Here is a 22,599-nt window from a genome sequence, read left to right as displayed (position 1 = left end):
TTTATACAAAAAATTAGTCATTTTATTTATAGCATCAAATTGAACTAACAAAAGAACATGAATTATGAATATTGGCAATGTGTTTCAACGTGTCTTCGATAGAGTGGCAATGTACAGTAGGGGAAGATGTCTGGGTCACCAAAGCCTTGATAACACGTTATTACAACTTGTTTGCAGCAAACTCAAAGGCCATAACGGTGATCGTTGTTTTTTAATGACAGAAGTTACTTCATTAACTACCTTATATATTTTTTTTTGTTACAAAATGGAGAAAAAAATAAAAAAACTTCAGACAACTACTTTTGTAATAATATTAATATCAATTCATATAGTATAATATTACCAATAATATCAATTAATAATAATAATAATAATAAATACTCTATCTATCAACCAGAGTCAATCCCATTAGAATTCATGTTCAAGAGAATTCATGAAAATAAACATGTCAAAATGACTGCAACTGATATGAAATGAAAAACTTTAAATAACAATTATTTTATTTATCTATTTTTACCAAAATGTAATACTTACACATTATATACATGCCTTGTGGTGAAACAAAATGCTTGTTCTAGATCAAACAAATGACAAATAATAATAAAAACAAATTCAAGAGACTTCTGGAATACTTTTAAATAGATATATTGTCTCATATACACATTTTCAATGTTTTAATTGTTCTCAAAATCCAACAATATTGCCCAGCAGCAATCATCACATTAGCAAAGTCATATACAGCAATATTCACAAGGGAGCGTTAGATCAATAAAGTCACATCGGTTGAGTCCCAAATGGCACCCTAATCCCTTCATAGTGCACTACTTCGACCAAAAAACCAACCCCATATGGACCCTGGTTAAAAGTAGTGCACTGTAAACGGAATAATCCCATGTTGTGATGCACCCCCCCCCCAATATCAACCTCTTTTATGTTCCCAGAACTCGTAGGATTTGGTTCTTCCAGTCTTTCAGAGAGATAGAAGCTGACCAGTAGTTGTACTAAAATGAGGTTCAGACATTTAAAGTAAGGTTAGTGTCTCAGATACTTTTCGGACCCTACCGGGATTCAACGTGACCGCGGGAAGTATGGCTTTTAACTAAGCTGTAAAAGGGCTCTACTGATCTAACATATGGTATTGTTTTTAGAGGGTCATACTGTGGATTATATATATATATATATTTGGAATTTTAGAACCCCTTTAGGTATATATATATATTAAAAAAAACAAGATTAAAGATTGAATTTGTCCTTTATTACTGTAGCCCATAGAAAAGCAATGAATAACACATTCATAAATGACATAAAAAAAAAACAGTCAAAAAAATGTATCATGAGGAATAAGGTTGTCTGTCCTATATCTAGGAGACTTAAAGAAAGTTCTGGAAATATTATTATTTAAAAAAAAAATGTTTTGACACATATTTATCTCCTTATATTTGTTGGCACATAACTACCTCCATACTAGCATTCAGTTGTCAGGGTTACCTTTTCAGACGAGCAGAACGGAGTTAGCAGGCCCAACCGTTCGGACGCTAAAGACGCTTTTATTTTGCGAGAAAGAAACCCATCTGCAGCGTTTACTTTTTTTTCCCCCGGGAATGTCTCATCTGCAGGTCTGACAAACAACGGTGTAGCCTTGATTCCCCATTGAGCCCGACATCTGCAGCGTTTACTGTGAATAAGATTTTCATTGTAGGGTCGAACGGCCGTTTACTCTCGAAAAAAGACGCATTGTAGCTCTGCCTTGATTCCCCATTGAGCCCGACATCTGCAGCGTTTACTGTGAATAAGATTTTCGGGTCGAACGGCCCCTAAAAGACGAAAAAGACACGCATTGTGAATGACAACCCGCAGCCACATTGAATCCTGGTACCCCGAATCTCCAATCATTGGTCTGGAAACATCAGTGAATTTAGACTCGTATTGAATCCTGAGATAATGAATTGCTTGGTGCAGAAGTATTTCTCTGTTTGTCTGAGACTTTGTGCTTTTATCATACTTTTGATTCTCTGTGGTTTCTTTCTATATGAGATGAGACTATGGCCTATACTAATATACAAATAAAGCTAAAAGAGGATAACATATCATCATATAATATCCACATTCAAACATAAACAAGCATACGGATTGTGCTTCATTTTTTTTTTTAAATTAAACTTTTTTTTTAATGTTTTTTTTTTTTAATGTTTTTTTTTGTGTGTCAGAACTATTCAGTTTATTGTACTTCCATCGTTTTCCACAACATGAGAGCCTAATTGTGTGCCTCTCATACCCAATACCATTTTTACAGTTGCAATAAAGCCCTTCACATGTCGTTCATATCGATGCATTTCACATATTCTTCTCTGAAAGCATAATTATCGGCATAGCCAATGTTTTCCGGACTCAGATGAAGCACATTTCTTTCCGCTTCCTAATGGAAATATCTGCAAAAGGTATATAATAGGGATGGTGAGGGGAGTAGGGGACACAAAATCACCCCCCCCAAAAAAACAACAACAACAAACAAACAAACTAAGAGTTGAAAGAGATTGAGAACGGTCTGTATATTTAGGAAATGTCCGATAAAACATGACAACAAACAAAGATTCTGAAAAAGATGCTAAAACGTGAATGAAACAGGATCTGCTCTTTTTAAAACACTGGGTACAAGTAGCGGAGTACATTTGCAGTACAAAACAAGGCAGCATTTTTATCGATTTGCTTGTTAAAACCGACCAGTAAAACCAAACTTGAGCTTTCTCTTTTGGGAGAGGCGCTAGGGACAAAGAACTGGTTCCTGCCTCAGCAGCACTGAGCCAACTGCAGACTGTGTTGGTCGACTGGCAGAGATGGACCGGACAGAGGGCAATTCTGGCAAATGCCAGTGGGCCAGAATTAAAAAATAATAATTTGCTTAACAGTTGGTGCCTCAAGGAAACAAATGGGCTGATGTGTTTGAAATGCCCGGGCCGATATCTGGTCCTAGTCCGCCCCGACCTCTGGTGAAAGAAACAAATGGGCTGATGTGTTTGAAATGCCCGGGCCGATATCTGGTCCTAGTCCGCCCCTGCCTCTGGTGAAAGAAACAAATCAAACAGAAACAACAGAGGTGGAAACATAAAGGAAAAGAGATGGAACGAAATGGAAAGAACAGCTCTAAATGAAGTACTCTTTCTTCTCCTCTGCTGCGTGGTTCCCCTCTGCGTTGATGATGGCTGTGTCTGCGTCAGGGGCATCCTCGGATCCTTTAGCCTCGTGTGTTAGGTACGTCCCTGTTCACACACCCACACACACAACCCCCACACACCCACAGACACAAACACCCACACCCACAGACACACACACACACACACACACAAACACCCACAGACACACACCCACAGACACACACACACACACACCCACAGACACACACACACACACCCACAGACACACACACACACACACACACACACACACACACACACACACACACACACACACACACACACACACACACACACACACACACACACACACACACACACACACACACACACACACACACACACACACACAGACACACACAGACACACACACCCACAGACACACACACCCACAGACACACACACCCACACACCCACACACCCACACACACACACACACACAAACACAAACCCACACACACACACACACACACACACACACAGACACACACACACAGACACACACACACACAAACAGACACAAACACCCACCCACAGACACACACACACAGACACATCCACAGACACATCCACAGACACACACACGCACCCACACACCCACAGACACACACACACACCCACACATCCACACACACACGCACACACAGACACACCCACAGACACACACCCACACACACACCCACAGACACACAGATGTTTGGGTCATGTTTTCCATGTTTCTGGCATTTTATCTTCATTGAAAACGGTTTAATGCTTATTTACAGTATGTGGACATTTTTGACAATTTATTGTAAATGTTCACATAATTTTACTAAAATATTGTGGGACTTTAGGAGAAGTAAATGACGTCCTTACCTTTATGCCTAGCCAGATACCTCCCTAGAGCTATGATCAAACACAAGGTGATGAACACAACCACAGCCACAACACCTCCAATTAATGCATGGTCAGGGTCCTGCTGTCCTGGTGCATTGGGATCTGGAGAGAGAGGGAGAGGGAAAGGGAGAGGGAGGGAGAGAGGGAGAGAGAGAGAGAGGAGGAGGAGAGAGAGGAGGAGAGAGAGAGAGAGAGGGAGGGAGGGAGGAGAGAGAGAGAGAAAGGAGAGCGAGAAAGGAGAGTGAGAGAGAGAGAGAGGGAGGAGAGAGAGGAGAGAGAGAGAGAGAGAGAGGGAGGGAGAGAGAGGAGGAGAGAGAGAGGAGAGGGGGAGAGAGAGGGGGAGAGGAGGGAGAGAGGAGGAGAGAGAGAGAGAGAGAGAGAGAGAGAGAGAGAGAGAGAGAGAGAAAGAGAGAGAGAAAGAGAAAGAGAGAGAGAGAGAGAAAGAGAAAGAGAGAGAGAGAGAGAGAAAGGAGAGAGAGAAAGGAGAGAGAGAAAGAGAGAGAGAGAAGAGAGAAGAGAAAGAGAGAGGAGAGAGAGAGAGAGAAAGGTGAGAGAGAGAGAGAGAGAGAAAGGAGAGAGAGAAGAGAGAGAGAGAGAAAAGAGAAAGGAGAGAGAGAGAGAGAGAGAGAGAGAGGGAGGGAGGGAGAGAGAGAGAGAGAGAGAAAGGAGAGCGAGAAAGGAGAGTGAGAGAGAGAGAGAGGAGAGAGAGGAGGAGAGAGAGAGAGAGAGGGAGGGAGAGAGAGAGAGGAGGAGAGAGAGAGGGGGAGAGAGAGGAGGAGAGAGAGGGAGAGAGAGAGAGAAAGAGAAAGAGAAAGAGAGAGAGAGAGAGAAGAGAGAAAAGGAGAGAGAGGAAGAGAGAGAGAGAAAAAAAGAGAAAGGAGAGAGAGAGAGAAAAGGAGAGAGAGAGAGAGAAAAGAGAGAGAGAAAGAGAGAGAGAGAAAAGAGAGAGAGAGAGAGAGAGAGAGAGAGAAAGAGAAAGGAGAGAGAGAGAGAGAGAGAGAGAAAATAAAGGAGAGAGAGAAAGATAGAGAGAGAGAGAAAGAAAGGAGAGAGAGAGAGAGGAGGGGAAGAGAGAGAGAGAGGAGGAGGGGAAGAAAGGAGAGAGATAAGGAGGGGGATAGAGTTGGAAAAAGGAGGGAGAGAAGAATGGGAAGAGGAGAGACAACAGGTGAGTTTCATGCAGTGGGTCATCAATAGAAACAATGAAAACATCAAAGTGTTTCTTATTAAACAACATGAACAAAACTGTCATAGCAAAAACAATCTTCCAGGATAGATTCTTCTTCTTGAATTATTTAGCAGCAGCACTTTTAACGAGGTTGAGTTTGGGCCTGAAAAAAAAAACCAGGACATTGTGTGAGGGAGGAATTCAACTTTGTATACATCCCCAAAAGGCCTGTTCCTTATCAAATCCACTACTTCTGAAAAGCAGTGACCTATAGAACTATAGATTCCATTTGGGATTTGATCCTAATCTACCAGCGGTTGGTCTACTGTAGCTGTTGGCTATGCCCGCTATCCCAACGCAGCCATAACAGGCCCAAACCACTGTCCCTGTCTTGCTCAGAATCTGTGGCGCTGAAGGTCTTTGGTCTGAAACGGCTTCGGTTTAACCTGAGGCTGACTGGGGGGTCAGAGGGCATCCTGAAACCGGTTTACCACCCTACCTGAGCTGGGCCCCCCCTGTCGCTGTGTGTGTGTGTGTCCTGCTGTAAACTGTGAGCGGTCGGTCTGACATGACTTTATGTGCTACTTCTGTGCTCTGCTCTCATTAGCTCATGGTGATGAATGGCAGAGCCCACTGCTCAGCTACGCAAAGTCACCCTGAGAGAGAGAGAGAGAGAGAGAGAGAGAGAGAGAGAGAGAGAGAACGAGAGAGCGAGAGGGCGAGAGTGTAAGAGAGATGGGAAGAGAGCGAGAAAGAGATGGTAAGGGTGAGGGGGAGAGAGAGAGCGAGGGTAAGGGTAAGGGAGAGGGGGAGAGAGAGAGAGAGCGAGGGTAAGTGTAAGGGAGAGGGGAGAGAGAGAGAGCGAGGGTAAGGGAGAGGGGGAGAGAGAGAGCGAGGGTAAGGGTAAGGGAGAGGGGAGAGAGAGAGCGAGGGTAAGGGTAAGGGGGAGAGAGAGAGAGAGCGAGGGTAAGGGTAAGGGAGAGGGGGAGAGAGAGAGCGAGGGTAAGGGTAAGGGAGAGGGGGAGAGAGAGAACGAGGGTAAGGGTAAGGGAGAGGGGGAGAGAGAGAGAGAGCGAGGGAAAGGGTAAGGGAGAGGGGGAGAGAGAGAGCGAGGGTAAGGGTAAGGGAGAGAGAGAGGAGGGTAAGGGAGAGGGGGAGATAGAGAGTGAGGGTAAGGGTAAGGGAGAGGGGGAGATAGAGACAGAGAGGGTCAGGGTAAGGGAGAGGGGGAGAGAGAGAGCGAGGGTAAGGGAGAGGGGGAGATAGAGAGCGAGGGTAAGGGAGAGGGGGAGATAGAGAGCGAGGGTAAGGGAGATGGGGAGATAGAGAGCGAGGGTAAGGGAGAGGGGGAGATAGAGAGCGAGGGTAAGGGAGAGGCGGAGATAGAGAGCGAGGGTAAGGGAGAGGCGGAGATAGAGGGAGGGGTGTTGGGTATTCCTATTTCTGTTCCACCTAGTACATTCCTCATTATTAACACCTAGTACATTCCTCATTATTAACACCTAGAACATTCCTCATTATTAACACCTAGAACATTCCTCATTATTAACACCTAGAACATTCCTCATTATTAACACCTAGAACATTCCTCATTATTAACACATAGAACATTCCTCATTATTAACACCTAGAACATTCCTCATTATAAACACCTAGTACATTCCTCATTATTAACACCTAGAACATTCCTCATTATTAACACCTAGAACATTCCTCATTATTAACACCTAGAACATTCCTCATTATTAACACCTAGAACATTCCTCATTATTAACACCTAGAACATTCCTCATTATTAACACCTAGAACATTCCTCATTATTAACACCTAGAACATTCCTCACTATTAACACCTAGAACATTCCTCACTATTAACACCTAGAACATTCCTCACTATTAACACCTAGAACATTCCTCATTATTAACACCTAGAACATTCCTCATTATTAACACCTAGAACATTCCTCATTATTAACACCTAGAACATTCCTCATTATTAACACCTAGAACATTCCTCATTATTAACACCTAGAACATTCCTCATTATTAACACCTAGAACATTCCTCATTATTAACACCTAGAACATTCCTCATTATTAACACCTAGAACATTCCTCATTATTAACACCTAGAACATTCCTCATTATTAACACCTAGAACATTCCCCATTATTAACACCTAGAACATTCCCCATTATTAACACCTAGAACATTCCTCATTATTAACACCTAGAACATTCCTCATTATTAACACCTAGAACATTCCTCATTATTAACACCTAGAACATTCCTCATTATGAACACCTAGAACATTCCTCATTATGAACACCTAGAACATTCCTCATTATTAACACCTAGAACATTCCTCATTATGAACACCTAGAACATTCCTCATTATGAACACCTAGAACATTCCTCATTATGAACACCTAGAACATTCCTCATTATGAACACCTAGAACATTCCTCATTATGAACACCTAGAACATTCCTCATTATGAACACCTAGAACATTCCTCATTATGAACACCTAGAACATTCCTCATTATGAACACCTAGAACATTCCTCATTATGAACACCTAGAACATTCCTCATTATGAACACCTAGAACACTCATTATGAACACCTAGAACAATCTTCATTATTAACACCTAGAACATTCCTCATTATGAACACCTAGAACATTCCTCATTATTAACACCTAGAACATTCCTCATTATTAACACCTAGAACATTCCTCATTATTAACACCTAGAACATTCCTCATTATTAACACCTAGAACATTCCTCATTATTAACACCTGGAACATTCCTCATTATTAACACCTAGAACATTCCTCATTATTAACACCTAGAACATTCCTCATTATGAACACCTAGAACATTCCTCATTATTAACACCTAGAACATTCCTCATTATTAACACCTAGAACATTCCTCATTATTAACACCTAGAACATTCCTCATTATTAACACCTAGAACATTCCTCATTATGAACACCTAGAACATTCCTCATTATTAACACCTAGAACATTCCTCATTATTAACACCTAGAACATTCCTCATTATGAACACCTAGAACATTCCTCATTATGAACACCTAGAACATTCCTCATTATGAACACCTAGAACATTCCTCATTATGAACACCTAGAACATTCCTCACTATTAACACCTAGAACATTCCTCATTATTAACACCTAGAACATTCCTCATTATTAACACCTAGAACATTCCTCATTATTAACACCTAGAACATTCCTCACTATGAACACCTAGAACATTCCTCATTATTAACACCTAGAACATTCCTCATTATTAACACCTAGTACATTCCTCATTATTAACACCTAGAACATTACTCATTATTAACACCTAGTACATTCCTCATTATTAACACCTAGAACATTACTCATTATTAACACCTAGAAATGTAACGTGTGTTTTTACCCGCCAAGCTTCATATGGAAAACAATCTCCATATGGATGTAATTCTATGCAAGACGTACTGTATAATTCATCATCTTGATCTGGATTCACACAGAATGGGGCCACCATGATGGAACTACCAGCCGAGCTCATTGTCTGCCTCCCAAGTGGTACCCTATCCCCCTATTAATCTATTCCCCTATTAATCTATTCCCCTATTAATCTATTCCCCTTTTAATCTATTCCCCTATTATCATATTCCCCTATTAATCTATTCCCCTATTATCATATTCCCCTATTAATCTATTCCCCTATTAATCTATTCCACTATTAATCTATTCCACTATTAATCTATCCCCCTATTAATCTATCCCCCTATTAATCTATTTCCCTATTAATCTATCCCCCTATTAATCTATCCCCCTATTAATCTATTCCCCTATTAATCTATTCCCTGTTAATCTATCCCCTATTAATCTATTTCCCTATTAATCTATCCCCCTATTAATCTATTCCCCTATTAATCTATCCCCTATTAATCTATTCCCATATTAATCTATTCCCTGTTAATCTATCCCCTATTAATCTATCCCCCTATTAATCTATCCCCCTATTAATCTATCCCCTATTAATCTATTACCCTATTAATCTATCCCCCTATTAATCTATTTCCCTATTAATCTATCCCCCTATTAATCTATTCCCCTATTAATCTATCCCCCTATTAATCTATTACCCTATTAATCTATCCCCCTATTAATCTATTCCCCTATTAATCTATCCCCCTATTAATCTATCCCCCTGTTAATCTATCCCCCTATTAATCTATTCCCCTATTAATCTATTACCCTATTAATCTATCCCCCTATTAATCTATTCCCCTATTAATCTATTCCCCTGTTAATCTATCCCCCTATTAATCTATCCCCCTATTAATCTATTCCCCTATTAATCTATTCCCCTATTAATCTATTCCCCTATTAATCTATTCCCCTATTAATCTATTCCCCTATTAATCTATCCCCCTATTAATCTATTCCCCTATTAATCTATCCCCCTATTAATCTATCCCCTATTAATCTATTCCCCTATTAATCTATTGCCCTGTTAATCTATCCCCCTATTAATCTATCCCCCTATTAATCTATTCCCCTGTTAATCTATTCCCCTATTAATCTATTCCCCTATTAATCTATCCCCCTGTTAATCTATTCCCCTGTTAATCTATTCCCCTATTAATCTATTCCCCTATTAATCTATTCCCCTATTAATCTATCCCCCTATTAATCTATTCCCCTGTTAATCTATTCCCTATTAATCTATTCCCCTATTAATCTATTCCCATATTAATCTATCCCCCTATTAATCTATTCCCCTATTAATCTATCCCCCTATTAATCTATTCCCCTATTAATCTATTCCCCTATTAATCTATCCCCCTGTTAATCTATCCCCCTATTAATCTATCCCCCTATTAATCTATCCCCCTATTAATCTATTCCCCTGTTAATCTATTCCCTGTTAATCTATCCCCTATTAATCTATTCCCTATTAATCTATTCCCCTATTAATCTATTCCCCTATTAATCTATTCCCCTATTAACCTATTCCCCTATTAACCTATTCCCCTATTATCATATTCCCCTATTATCATATTCCCCTATTAATCTATTCCCCTATTAATCTATCCCCCTATTAATATATTCTCCTATTATCATATTCCCCTATTAATCTATTCCCCTATTAATCTATTCCCCTATTAATCTATTCCCCTATTATCATATTCCCCTATTAATCTATTCCCCTATTAATCTATTCCCCTATTAATCTATCCCCCTATTAATATATTCTCCTATTATCATATTCCCCTATTAATCTATTCCCCTATTAATCTATTGCCCTAATCCCATATCACTTTATTCCCCTATTCTCCTATTATCTTATTCCCCTATTATCCCATTCCCCTAATCCCATATTCTCCTATTCCCCTATTCTCCTAATCCCCTATTATCCCATTCCCCTAATCCCATATTCTCCTATTCCCCTAATCCCATATTCTCCTATTCCCCTAATCCCATATTCTCCTATTCCCCTAATCCCATATTCTCCTATTCCCCTAATCCCATATTCTCCTATTCCCCTAATCCCATATTCTCCTATTCTCAGTTGTGTGAAGTTGGCTGGATGTCCTTTGGGTGGTGAACCATTCTTGATACACACGGGAAACTGTTGAGTGTGAAAAACCCAGCAGCGTTGCAGTTCTTGACACAAACCGGTGGCACCTACTACCATACCCCCGTTCAAATGCACTTACACCCTCTGAGTGGCACACAGACACAATCCATGTCTCAATTGTCTCAAGGTTTAAAAATTCTTATTTAACCTGTCTCCTCCCATTAATCTACACTGATCGAAGTGGATTTAACAAGTGACATCAATAAGGGATCATATCTTTCACCTGGATTCACCTGATCAGTCTATGTCCTGGAAAGAGTTCCTAATGTTTTGTACAGTCAGTGTCTCTAGGGTGCCATTTGGGACAAACCCCAGGGATGCAGTGTAGTGTATTAAACCTGTCTGTCTCTCTGTCAGGAACAGGAAGTGTTTGGTAGAGTGTGTTTATTGTTGTCACCTAGATAAAAGCTTCAGCTATCTGTTGTTTAATGCATGTGCGTCATTGCCAAAGGCACAACAAAGGACAACAATAAAAACTACGGCTGAATCTCAAATGAGATCGTGTTCCCTAGGTAGTGCACTACTTTGGACCAGGGTCCACAGGGCTCTGGTCAAAAGTAGTGCACTATATAGGGAATAGGCTCCATTTGGGAGGCAGGCTAACGTGACCTCAGATTGCTGCACACGTGGATTCTCTTCCTTCTCTATGAAGAGCGACAAGGTTAGGGTGACAATATAAATATTTAAACAGAAATTTACACACATTACAGAGGCACAGCCAAAAATTGAGAGAGAGGTGTCTGAGTTCATTAAACTATCATGTCTGAATCCCAAATGGGACCCTATTCCCTATGGGCCCTGGTGGAAAATTAGTGCACTTTAAAGGAAACAGGGTACCATTTGGAACGCGGGGCAACTGTGTTGAAGTGAGTGGAGGTAGCTAGAGAAGTGTATATTTCCAGAGGACACGTTCTCTTATGACATCACAAGGTTGGTGCACTTGGAAGGTAGGCTCCTCCCCTTGTAGGTCGTTCTGGCTAAAAACCAGTTGTCCATACTTCACTTTATATTCTTAAAGACCATAGACCGGACCTGGTAGAGAAAGGCAACACATACAGAGCATTCGTAAAGTATTCAGACCCCTTGACTTTTTCTACATTTTGTGACGTTACAGCTTTTATTGTAAAATGGATTCAATTGTTTTATTTCATGATCAATCTAAACGCAATAACCCATAATGACAAAGCAAAAACGGGTTTTTAGAAATTTTTGCAAAAAAAAATGAAATAAAAAACTGAAATAATATATTTACATAAGTATTCAGAAACTTTACTCAGTACTTTGTTGAAGCATCTTTGGCAGTGATTACAGCCTCGAGTCTTATTGGGTAAGACGCTACAAGCTTGGCACACCTGTATTTGGGGGAGTTTCTCCCACTCTTCTCTGCAGGTCCCTCTCAAGGTCTGTCAGGTTGGATGGGGAGCGTCGCAGCACAGATATTTTCAGGTCTCTTCAGAGATGATCGATTGGGCCACTCAAGGACATTCAGAGACTTGTCCCGAAGCCACTCCTACACTGTCTTGGCTGTGTGCTTTGGGTCGTTGTCCTGTTGGAAGGTGAACCTTCACCCTGTCTGAGGTTCTGAGCTCTTTGGAGCAGATTTTCATCAAGGATCTCTCTGTACTTTGCTCCGTTCATCTTTGCCCCGATCCTCACTAGTTTCCCAGTCCCTGCCGCTGAATAACATCCCCACAGCATGATGCTGCCAACTCCATGCTTCACCGTAGGGATGGTGCCAGGTTTCCTCCAGATGATACACTTGGCATTCAGGCCAAAGAGTTCAATCTTGGTTTCATCCGACCAGAGAATCTTGTTTCTCATCGTCTGAGAGTCTTTAGGTGCCATTAGGCAAACTCCAAGCAGGCTGTCATGTGCCTTTTACTGAGGAGTGGCTTCCATCTGGCCACTCCCATAAAGGCCTGATTGGTGGAGTGCTGTTGAGATGGATGTCCTTCCGGAAAGTTCTAGGAGAGGCGGTGACCTCGACAATTTATTGTTAAAACGAGAGTGTGCCTGGATCTTCAATTTAAAAACCCTTCAGGTCTCAACTTAGACTTTGATCTGAAGCTGTTCTTGTGATTTTGTAAATGCTTGTTGGCCTACGTAGCCATACACTATCCATTTATGTTTTTTTGTATGCTATTTTAAAATATGAGAATTAACCAATGATATCAGGCCACACCCTGCCATGATTACAGACACTTGTGTGTGTGTCCTTTGACACTATATAAACTAGTCACCCCACAGTGTTTGTCATTATACCCCTGATGAAGACAGCTTGTCTGTCGAAACGTTGGATATTAACTTATTCAATTATTGCATCTGAGCTCCTAGAGTGTGCCGCTCTCCTTTAATTTCTTTCTGGAAGGTTCTCCCCATGTCCACAGAGGAAATCTGGAGCTCTGTCAGAGTGACCATCGGATTCTTGGTCACCTCCCTGACCAAGGCCCTTTTCCCCTGATTGCTCAGTTTGGCCGAGCGGCCTGCTCTAGGAAGAGTCTTGGTGGTTCCACATTTCTTCCACTTAAGAATGATGGAGGCCACTGTGTTCTTGGGGATCTTCAATGCTGCAGAAATGTTTTGGTTCCCTTCCCCAGATCTGTGCCTCGACACAATCCTGTCTCGGCGATCTGGGGACGATTCCATCAACCTCACGGCTTGGTATTTGCTCTGACATGTGTGCCTTTCCAAATCATGTCCAATCAATTGAATTTACCACAGGTGGACTCCAATCAAGTTGTAGAAACATCTCAAGGATGATCAATGGAAACAGGATGCACCTGAGCGCAATGTCGAGTCTCATAGCAAAGGGTCTGAATACTTATGTAAATAAGGTATTTTTAGTTTTTTAACTTTGCAAAATTTTCTAAAAACCTGTTTTTGATTTGTCGTCATGGGGTACAGTGTGTAGATTGCTTTATTATTTATTTAATCTATTTCAGAATAAGGCTTTAACGTAACAAAATGTGGAAAAAGTCAAGGGGTCTGAATACTTCCCCGAAGGCACTGTATCTACACGCCCATCCCAAATGGCACCCTGTTCCCCAACAGCGCTCTGCTGAAATGTATATAGGGAATAGGGCTGTAGTATAAAGTAGTGCACTATATAGGGAATAGGGCTGTAGTATAAAGTAGTGCACTATATAGGGAATAGGGCTGTAGTATAATGTTGTGCACTATATGGGGAATATAGAGTGCCATTTGGAATGCAAACACAGAGACTCGCTGGGGTAGAAACCAATCAATGACTGAATTCTCCCACTAAACAGCCAATTAGGTGCTCCATTAAACGATTAAGACACCAGCCACGGCCGGCCGGCCGGGCCCCGCTCATTGGGCAGGATTAGAATGTTCTGAGCTAAACTGACCAAGACGCATCTCCAACAACACATAACACCTCACATAATTCTACCCCAAAAACAATGACAATTTATCTCAACCAGTGGCATAAGGGCTTTTTAGGTGAGCATTGATTCCACCGTGTGATAAGCAGTGCCCACTTTGTCAAATCAAATACATTTGGTTGTCCATTCCCAGCATGCCTCTCCAGAGTGCCTGTTGGAGAGATGCATCGCTACGGCGCACCACCAACGTTCTGTCCCCCAAAATGATCTAACATAAATCACGAAGCATATATAGGATAGGGAAGAGAGAGTATGTGGCTTTTTTCTGTAGTCTACAGGCTGGAGATAAAATGGATGACAACTTAATGAGACGGACACTTTGTACAGGTTTCACCGATCACATAGCCAAACCTAAATAGCGCCCAATCAAATAACAAAAATGCGTTGTCATGTGAACAAACAACATATCCTAAAAAAAAAACAGAACAGGTCAAAGTGAAATGGACAATATGGAATGGACAAAAACAACTGTTGTCCAGGAGTTTCCCCCCATTGTTATAATCAGTGGTTTCAAGTTTGTATCCGTCCAATTTTTGACAAGCTGAACATAGCGGAAAAGAAAATGCGTCTGCATTTCCCGCTGTGTAAACACACTGCAAATAGGCTCACGATAACTCCTGATAAAGTCGGGTAGTTTATATTCAGAGCTTAAACAGCCAAAATGATTAGAATCAGGACTAATAAAGCCAATGCAACAGCCTGTTTTTACAAATGATGGGCTTACCACATAGATGGGCATTAATACAACTCCATTGCGGGCTGACATAGTAGGCTACACCCCAGTGAGCACGAAACGACGTCTTTTGTACCTGTTTTTTTGGTTGGTATTTTACAAACGGAATGCTTAACACATAGATGGGCAATGATAAAATTCAATTTCAGGCAACACTGTGGGCTCCAAAGAGGTGTAATGAGTTTGTACTAAAAAAATATGTCACATAAAGCTAACTTCATTATTCATTTTTTACTGCATCAGTAATCACGGCCCCCCGGCGCTGACGTCATTTTTTGGTGCAGTTTCCACGTCCACGGACATTGGTTTTTGGTCAGGTCCAGACCAAATCTGAACCGATCATAGGGTTCAAATTTTGTCCGGTCTGGACCAGTCCTGATTTGGCACAAACATAGACGTCTATAAATTATAACTTTTCAACTTCAACAGCCCAAAATGTGCCTGATTTCAACATCTGGAAAATACACATTTTCACCTTTCATTCAGAACCTAAATTTATATTAATTTCCACTCCCGGAAATACATTATTTTGCTGCCTATTTTTTTTGTCTTGCCGAGTACAACAAGGACCAGCAAGGATCAGCAAGGACCAGCCCTGACCTCAACCGGGAACTCATGTAAGATATTAATTTCTACAGTCATAACATTCATCCAACATCCTCCATTCATAGCTAAACCTAAAAATAAAAATAAAATACATGAGCACTATTCCAACATGCAGTATCATGGTTTCCTACCCAACAGGAAACCCCATTTACTATTTAGTGCACTAGTTTTAACCAGAGCCCTCTAAAAGTAATGTACTACATATAGGGAATAGGGTGCAAATTGAGAAAAGAGCTATGGAGCTCATAATCTTTATCGTATTGTGAAAGATTTCTAAGATGTGATTGTCGGTCTCGGTCTATGATCATTGACCATAAATTTCAGTGGTTTTGCAAGATGCCTTTTTTCTCTCTCTCATGCAGTTCTATAATGAGATGAACCTACAGACGGATCAGTATTGTATAAAACTTCCCAACAACCCTTTTTTCTCACGGATCAGAATGGTCTGGAAGGACCATGAAGAGGAGTCGGTAAATGGTAAGGATTCTGAAGGACTCGTATACAGGCGGAAAGCACACAAGATAGACCATCATGCAATTTCAAGATGATGCCAGCTTTAAAAAATAAATATGCATGTGACTGTTGAAGACACAAAGAAGATGTTCTTAGGGTTCGTAATAGAGTGTGGGCCAGGGCCAATAGAGTGTGGGCCAGGGCCAATGTTCATTGTGCCTGTTGTGTTAGAGACTGAGTAATACAGTGGCAGAGAGCCTAGCTCGGTATCGCGTGTGGAGCGGACTGACTCAGCTCCATGCGAGGTGATGGGAGAGGACTGACTCAGACTGACTCAGCTCCATACGAGGTGGTGGGAGAGGACTGACTCAGCTCCATACGAGGTGGTGGGAGAGGACTGACTCAGCTCCATGCGAGGTGATGGGAGAGGACTGACTCAGCTCCATACGAGGTGGTGGGAGAGGACTGACTCAGCTCCATACGAGGTGATGGGAGAGGACTGACTCAGCTCCATACGAGGTGGTGGGAGAGGACTGACTCAGCTCCATACGAGGTGGTGGGAGAGGACTGACTCAGCTCCATGCGAGGTGATGGGAGAGGACTGACTCAGCTCCATACGAGGTGGTGGGAGAGGACTGACTCAGCTCCATACGAGGTGATGGGAGAGGGCTGACTCAGCTCCATACGAGGTGATGGGAGAGGACTGACTCAGCTCCATGCGAGGTGATGGGAGAGGACTGACTCAGCTCCATACGAGGTGGTGGGAGAGGACTGACTCAGCTCCATACGAGGTGGTGGGAGAGGACTGACTCAGCTCCATGCGAGGTGATGGGAGAGGACTGACTCAGCTCCATACGAGGTGGTGGGAGAGGACTGACTCAGCTCCATGCGAGGTGATGGGAGAGGACTGACTCAGCTCCATACGAGGTGATGGGAGAGGACTGACTCAGCTCCATACGAGGTGGTGGGAGAGGACTGACTCAGCTCCATACGAGGTGGTGGGAGAGGACTGACTCAGCTCCATGCGAGGTGATGGGAGAGGACTGACTCAGCTCCATACGAGGTGGTGGGAGAGGACTGACTCAGCTCCATGCGAGGTGATGGGGAGGACTGACTCAGCTCCATACGAGGTGGTGGGAGAGGACTGACTCAGCTCCATACGAGGTGATGGGAGAGGGCTGACTCAGCTCCATACGAGGTGATGGGAGAGGACTGACTCAGCTCCATGCGAGGTGATGGGAGAGGACTGACTCAGCTCCATACGAGGTGACTCAGCTCCATGCGAGGTGTGGGGGACTGAGGACTGGGAGGACTGACTCAGCTCCATACGAGGTGGTGGGAGAGGACTGACTCAGCTCCATGCGAGGTGGTGGGAGAGGACTGACTCAGCTCCATGCGAGGTGATGGGAGAGGACTGACTCAGCTCCATACGAGGTGGTGGGAGAGGACTGACTCAGCTCCATGCGAGGTGATGGGAGAGGACTGACTCAGCTCCATACGAGGTGGTGGGAGAGGACTGACTCAGCTCCATACGAGGTGGTGGGAGAGGACTGACTCAGCTCCATACAAGGTGATGGGAGAGGGCTGACTCAGCTCCATACGAGGTGATGGGAGAGGACTGACTCAGCTCCATGCGAGGTGATGGGAGAGGACTGACTCAGCTCCATACGAGGTGGTGGGAGAGGACTGACTCAGCTCCATACGAGGTGGTGGGAGAGGACTGACTCAGCTCCATACGAGGTGATGGGAGAGGACTGACTCAGCTCCATGCGAGGTGATGGGAGAGGTGATGGGAGAGGACTGACTCAGCTCCATACGAGGTGATGGGAGAGGACTGACTCAGCTCCATACGAGGTGATGGGAGAGGACTGACTCAGCTCCATGCAAGGTGATGGGAGAGGACTGACTCAGCTCCATACAAGGTGGTGGGAGAGGACTGACTCAGCTCCATGCGAGGTGGTGGGAGAGGACTGACTCAGCTCCATGCAAGGTGATGGGAGAGGACTGACTCAGCTCCATACGAGGTGATGGGAGAGGACTGACTCAGCTCCATGCGAGGTGATGGGAGAGGACTCAGCTCCATACGAGGTGGTGGGAGAGGACTGACTCAGCTCCATACGAGGTGGTGGGAGAGGACTGACTCAGCTCCATGCAAGGTGATGGGAGAGGGCTGACTCAGCTCCATACGAGGTGATGGGAGAGGACTGACTCAGCTCCATGCGAGGTGATGGGAGAGGACTGACTAGCTCCATCGAGGTGTGGGAGAGGACTGACTCAGCTCCATACGAGGTGGTGGGAGAGGACTGACTCAGCTCCATGCGAGGTGATGGGAGAGGACTGACTCAGCTCCATACGAGGTGATGGGAGAGGACTGACTCAGCTCCATACGAGGTGGTGGGAGAGGACTGACTCAGCTCCATGCGAGGTGATGGGAGAGGACTGACTCAGCTCCATACGAGGTGGTGGGAGAGGACTGACTCAGCTCCATACGAGGTGATGGGAGAGGACTGACTCAGCTCCATACGAGGTGATGGGAGAGGACTGACTCAGCTCCATGAGAGGTGATGGGAGAGGACTGACTCAGCTCCATACGAGGTGGTGGGAGAGGACTGACTCAGCTCCATACGAGGTGGTGGGAGAGGACTGACTCAGCTCCATACGAGGTGATGGGAGAGGACTGACTCAGCTCCATACGAGGTGATGGGAGAGGACTGACTCAGCTCCATGCGAGGTGATGGGAGAGGACTGACTCAGCTCCATACGAGGTGATGGGAGAGGACTGACTCAGCTCCATACGAGGTGGTGGGAGAGGACTGACTCAGCTCCATACAAGGTGATGGGAGAGGGCTGACTCAGCTCCATACGAGGTGATGGGAGAGGACTGACTCAGCTCCATGCGAGGTGATGGGAGAGGACTGACTCAGCTCCATACGAGGTGTGGGAGAGGACTGACTCAGCTCCAAGGCGAGGTGGTGGGAGAGGACTGACTCAGCTCCATACGAGGTGGTGGGAGAGGACTGACTCAGCTCCATACAAGGTGATGGGCTGACTCAGCTCCATGCGAGGTGATGGGAGAGGACTGACTCAGCTCCATACGAGGTGATGGGAGAGGACTGACTCAGCTCCATGCGAGGTGATGGGAGAGGACTGACTCAGCTCCATGCGAGGTGATGGAGAGGACTGACTCAGCTCCATACGAGGTGATGGGAGAGGACTGACTCAGCTCCATACGAGGTGATGGGAGGGACTGACTCAGCTCCATGCGAGGCGAAGGGAGAGGACTGACTCAGCTCCATGCGAGGTGATGGAGAGGACTGACTCAGCTCCAGGCGAGGTGATGGGAGAGGACTGACTCAGCTCCATCGAGGTGATGGGAGAGGACACTCAGCTCCATACGATGGTGATGGGAGAGGACTGACTCAGCTCCATGCAAGGTGATGGGAGAGGACTGACTCAGCTCCATGCAAGGAGTTGGGAGAGGACTGACTCAGCTCCATGCGAGGTGATGAGAGGACTGACTCAACTCCATGCAAGGTGATGGGAGAGGACTGACTCAGCTCCATGCGAGGTGATGGGAGAGGACTGACTCAGCTCCATGCGAGGTGATGGGAGAGGACTGACTCGGCTCCATGCGAGGTGATGGTTAGACTCATGTGGAGAGGACTGACTCAGCTCCCAGGGAGGAGATGGGAGAGGACTGACTCAGCTCCCAGGGAGGAGATGGGAGAGGACTGACTCAGCTCCATGCGAGGTGATGGGAGAGGACTGACTCAGCTCCCAGCGTGGTGATGGGAGAGGACTGACTCAGCTCCCAGCGAGGTGATGGGAGAGGACTGACTCAGCTCCATGCGAGGTGATGGGAGAGGACTGACTCAGCTCCATACGAGGTGATGGGAGAGGACTGACTCAGCTCCATACGAGGTGATGGGAGAGGACTGACTCAGCTCCATACGAGGTGATGGGAGAGGACTGACTCAGCTCCATACGAGGTGATGGTTCGACTCATGTGAAGCGGACTGACTCAGCTCCAGGCGAGGTGATGGGAGAGGACTGACTCAGCTCCATCATGGTTAGACTCATCTGGAGGGGACTGACTCAGCTCCATGCCAAGCGATGATTAGACTCATGTGGAGCGGACTGACTCAGCTCCATGCGAGGTGATGGGAGAGGACTGACTCAGCTCCATGCCAAGCGATGGTTAGACTCATGTGGAGCGGACTGACACAGCTCCATGCGAGGTGATGGGAGAGGACTGACTCAGCTCCATACGAGGTGATGGGAGAGGACTGACTCAGCTCCATGCGAGGTGATGGTTCGACTCATGTGAAGCAGACTGACTCAGCTCCATGCGAGGTGATGAGAGAGGACTGAGTCAGCTCCATGCAAGGTGATGGGAGAGGACTGACTCAGCTCCATACGAGGTGATGGGAGAGGACTGACTCAGCTCCATACGAGGTGATGGTTAGACTCATGTGGAGAGGACTGACTCAGACTGACTCAGCTCCATACGAGGTGATGGGAGCGGACTGACTCAGCTCCATACGAGGTGATGGTTAGACTCATGTGGAGAGGACTGACTCAGACTGACTCAGCTCCATGCGATGTGATGAGAGAGGACTGACTCAGCTCCATGCGAGGTGATGGGAGAGGACTGACTCAGCTCCATACGAGGTGATGGGAGAGGACTGACTCAGCTCCATACGAGGTGATGGGAGAGGACTGACTCAGCTCCATACGAGGTGATGGGAGAGGACTGACTCAGCTCCATACGAGGTGATGGGAGAGGACTGACTCAGCTCCAAACGAGGTGATGGGAGAGGACTGACTCAGCTCCATGCGAGGTGATGAGAGAGGACTGACTCAGCTCCATACGAGGTGATGGGAGAGGACTGACTCAGCTCCATGCGAGGTGATGAGAGAGCACTGACTCAACTCCATGCGAGGTGATGGGAGAGCACTACCATAGCTCCATGCGAGGTGATGGTTCGACTCATGTGAAGCAGACTGACTCAGCTCCATGCGAGGTGATGAGAGAGCACTGATTCAGCTCCATGCGAGGTGATGAGAGAGGACTCACTCAGCTCCATGCGAGGTGGTGGTTAGACTCATCTGGAGGGGACTGACTCAGCTCCATGCGAGGTGGTGGTTAGACTCATGCTGTGTGATAGGAAGGCTATGGGCAAATCTGAAATGGCAACCTTATAGGGCTCTGGACACAAGTAGAGCCCTATATTGTGTAGGGAACAGGGTCCCATTTGGGACACTGGCTGTGGCGTGTGGCGTGTGTGACCTCACATCAATCAATCAATCAATCAATCAATATATCAATCAAATTTATTCATCAAGCCTTTTTTCTTTTTTTACATCAGCCAATGTCACAAAGTGCTGTACATGTACCACCTCACATGTATGACCTCACATATATGACCTCACATCCTGATTGCAATTATGACCTGACAGCCGGCTAGCAGCGGGATATTTACCTGTGGGGTGCTCTGGTAAGTCTTTGGCTGTTGCCATGGTTGCAGACAGAGACGCAGAGGCAAGGAAGGAAGGGAAGACGAGGGGAGAACAACATCATATCAGACCACATAAAGATGAACTCATAGAATGAGGCATGGAGGGGGGGGGGGGGGGTCTGGGGTTACCGTGCTCTTAGACTGTCGACACAGACAGACAGACGGACGGACAGACAGAGAGAGGGGTTACCATGCTCTTAGACTGTCGACACAGACAGACAGACGGACGGACAGACAGAGAGAGGGGTTACCATGCTCTTAGACTGTCGACACAGACAGACAGACGGACGGACAGACAGAGAGAGGGGTTACCATGCTCTTAGACTGTCGACACAGACAGACAGACGGACGGACAGACAGAGAGAGGGGTTACCATGCTCTTAGACTGTCGACACAGACAGACAGACGGACAGACAAAGTTACCATGGAGCACACAGACAGACAGACGGCGGACAGACAAAGCCATGCTCTTTGACTGTCGACACAGACAGACAGACGGACGGACAGACAGCTGAGTGACGACTGACAGAACCAGAAGAAGCAACACAGTGGAAACGATGCTCACTTCAGGAGTTCTTTGGTGACGACTCACAGTGACCAGCAGTACAGGGCCCAGTGACACGTCACAGTGACAGCAGTACAGGGCCCAGTGACACACACAGTGACAGCAGTACAGGGCCCAGTGACACACACAGTGACAGCAGTACAGGGCCCAGTGACACACACAGTGACAGTCAGGATGACAACGATGACAATCAACCACGAGCTATTGAAAGTCTCCTCTCTGTTATGGGGTAGGAGGCTGTGGCAGACTGCTCTTAAAATAGGAGTAGAGATTGTAGACTCTTAGAAACAAAAAGGTGCTATCGAGAACCTAAAAGGGTTCTTCGGCTGTCCACATAGGAGAACCATTTGAGGAACCCTTTTTTGGTGCCCAGGTAGAACCCATCTGGTTCCAGGTAGAACCCATCTGGTTCCAGGTAGAA

The 22,599-nt window shown here is 45.1% G+C and overlaps 1 protein-coding gene across 1 annotated transcript in view; it reads right to left on the bottom strand.

The window, feature by feature from the left end:
- Positions 1 to 2,315: 2,315 nt before the first annotated feature.
- Positions 2,316 to 22,599, bottom strand: part of cadm2b (cell adhesion molecule 2b) — a 204,160-nt gene continuing 183,876 nt past the window's right edge. The window contains exons 8-9 of the mRNA XM_064985407.1: positions 4,047 to 4,169; positions 2,316 to 3,257 (exon numbers count right to left, since the gene is read on the bottom strand). Coding sequence (XP_064841479.1) covers positions 3,142 to 3,257; positions 4,047 to 4,169 — 239 coding nt within the window. The 3' untranslated portion in view covers positions 2,316 to 3,141. The remainder of the gene's footprint in view (positions 3,258 to 4,046; positions 4,170 to 22,599) is intronic.

The sequence above is a fragment of the Oncorhynchus masou genome, chromosome 13, assembly GCF_036934945.1.
Source record: "Oncorhynchus masou masou isolate Uvic2021 chromosome 13, UVic_Omas_1.1, whole genome shotgun sequence".
Lineage (NCBI taxonomy): Eukaryota > Metazoa > Chordata > Actinopteri > Salmoniformes > Salmonidae > Oncorhynchus > Oncorhynchus masou.
This window is presented reverse-complemented; position numbering and strand designations above follow the sequence as displayed.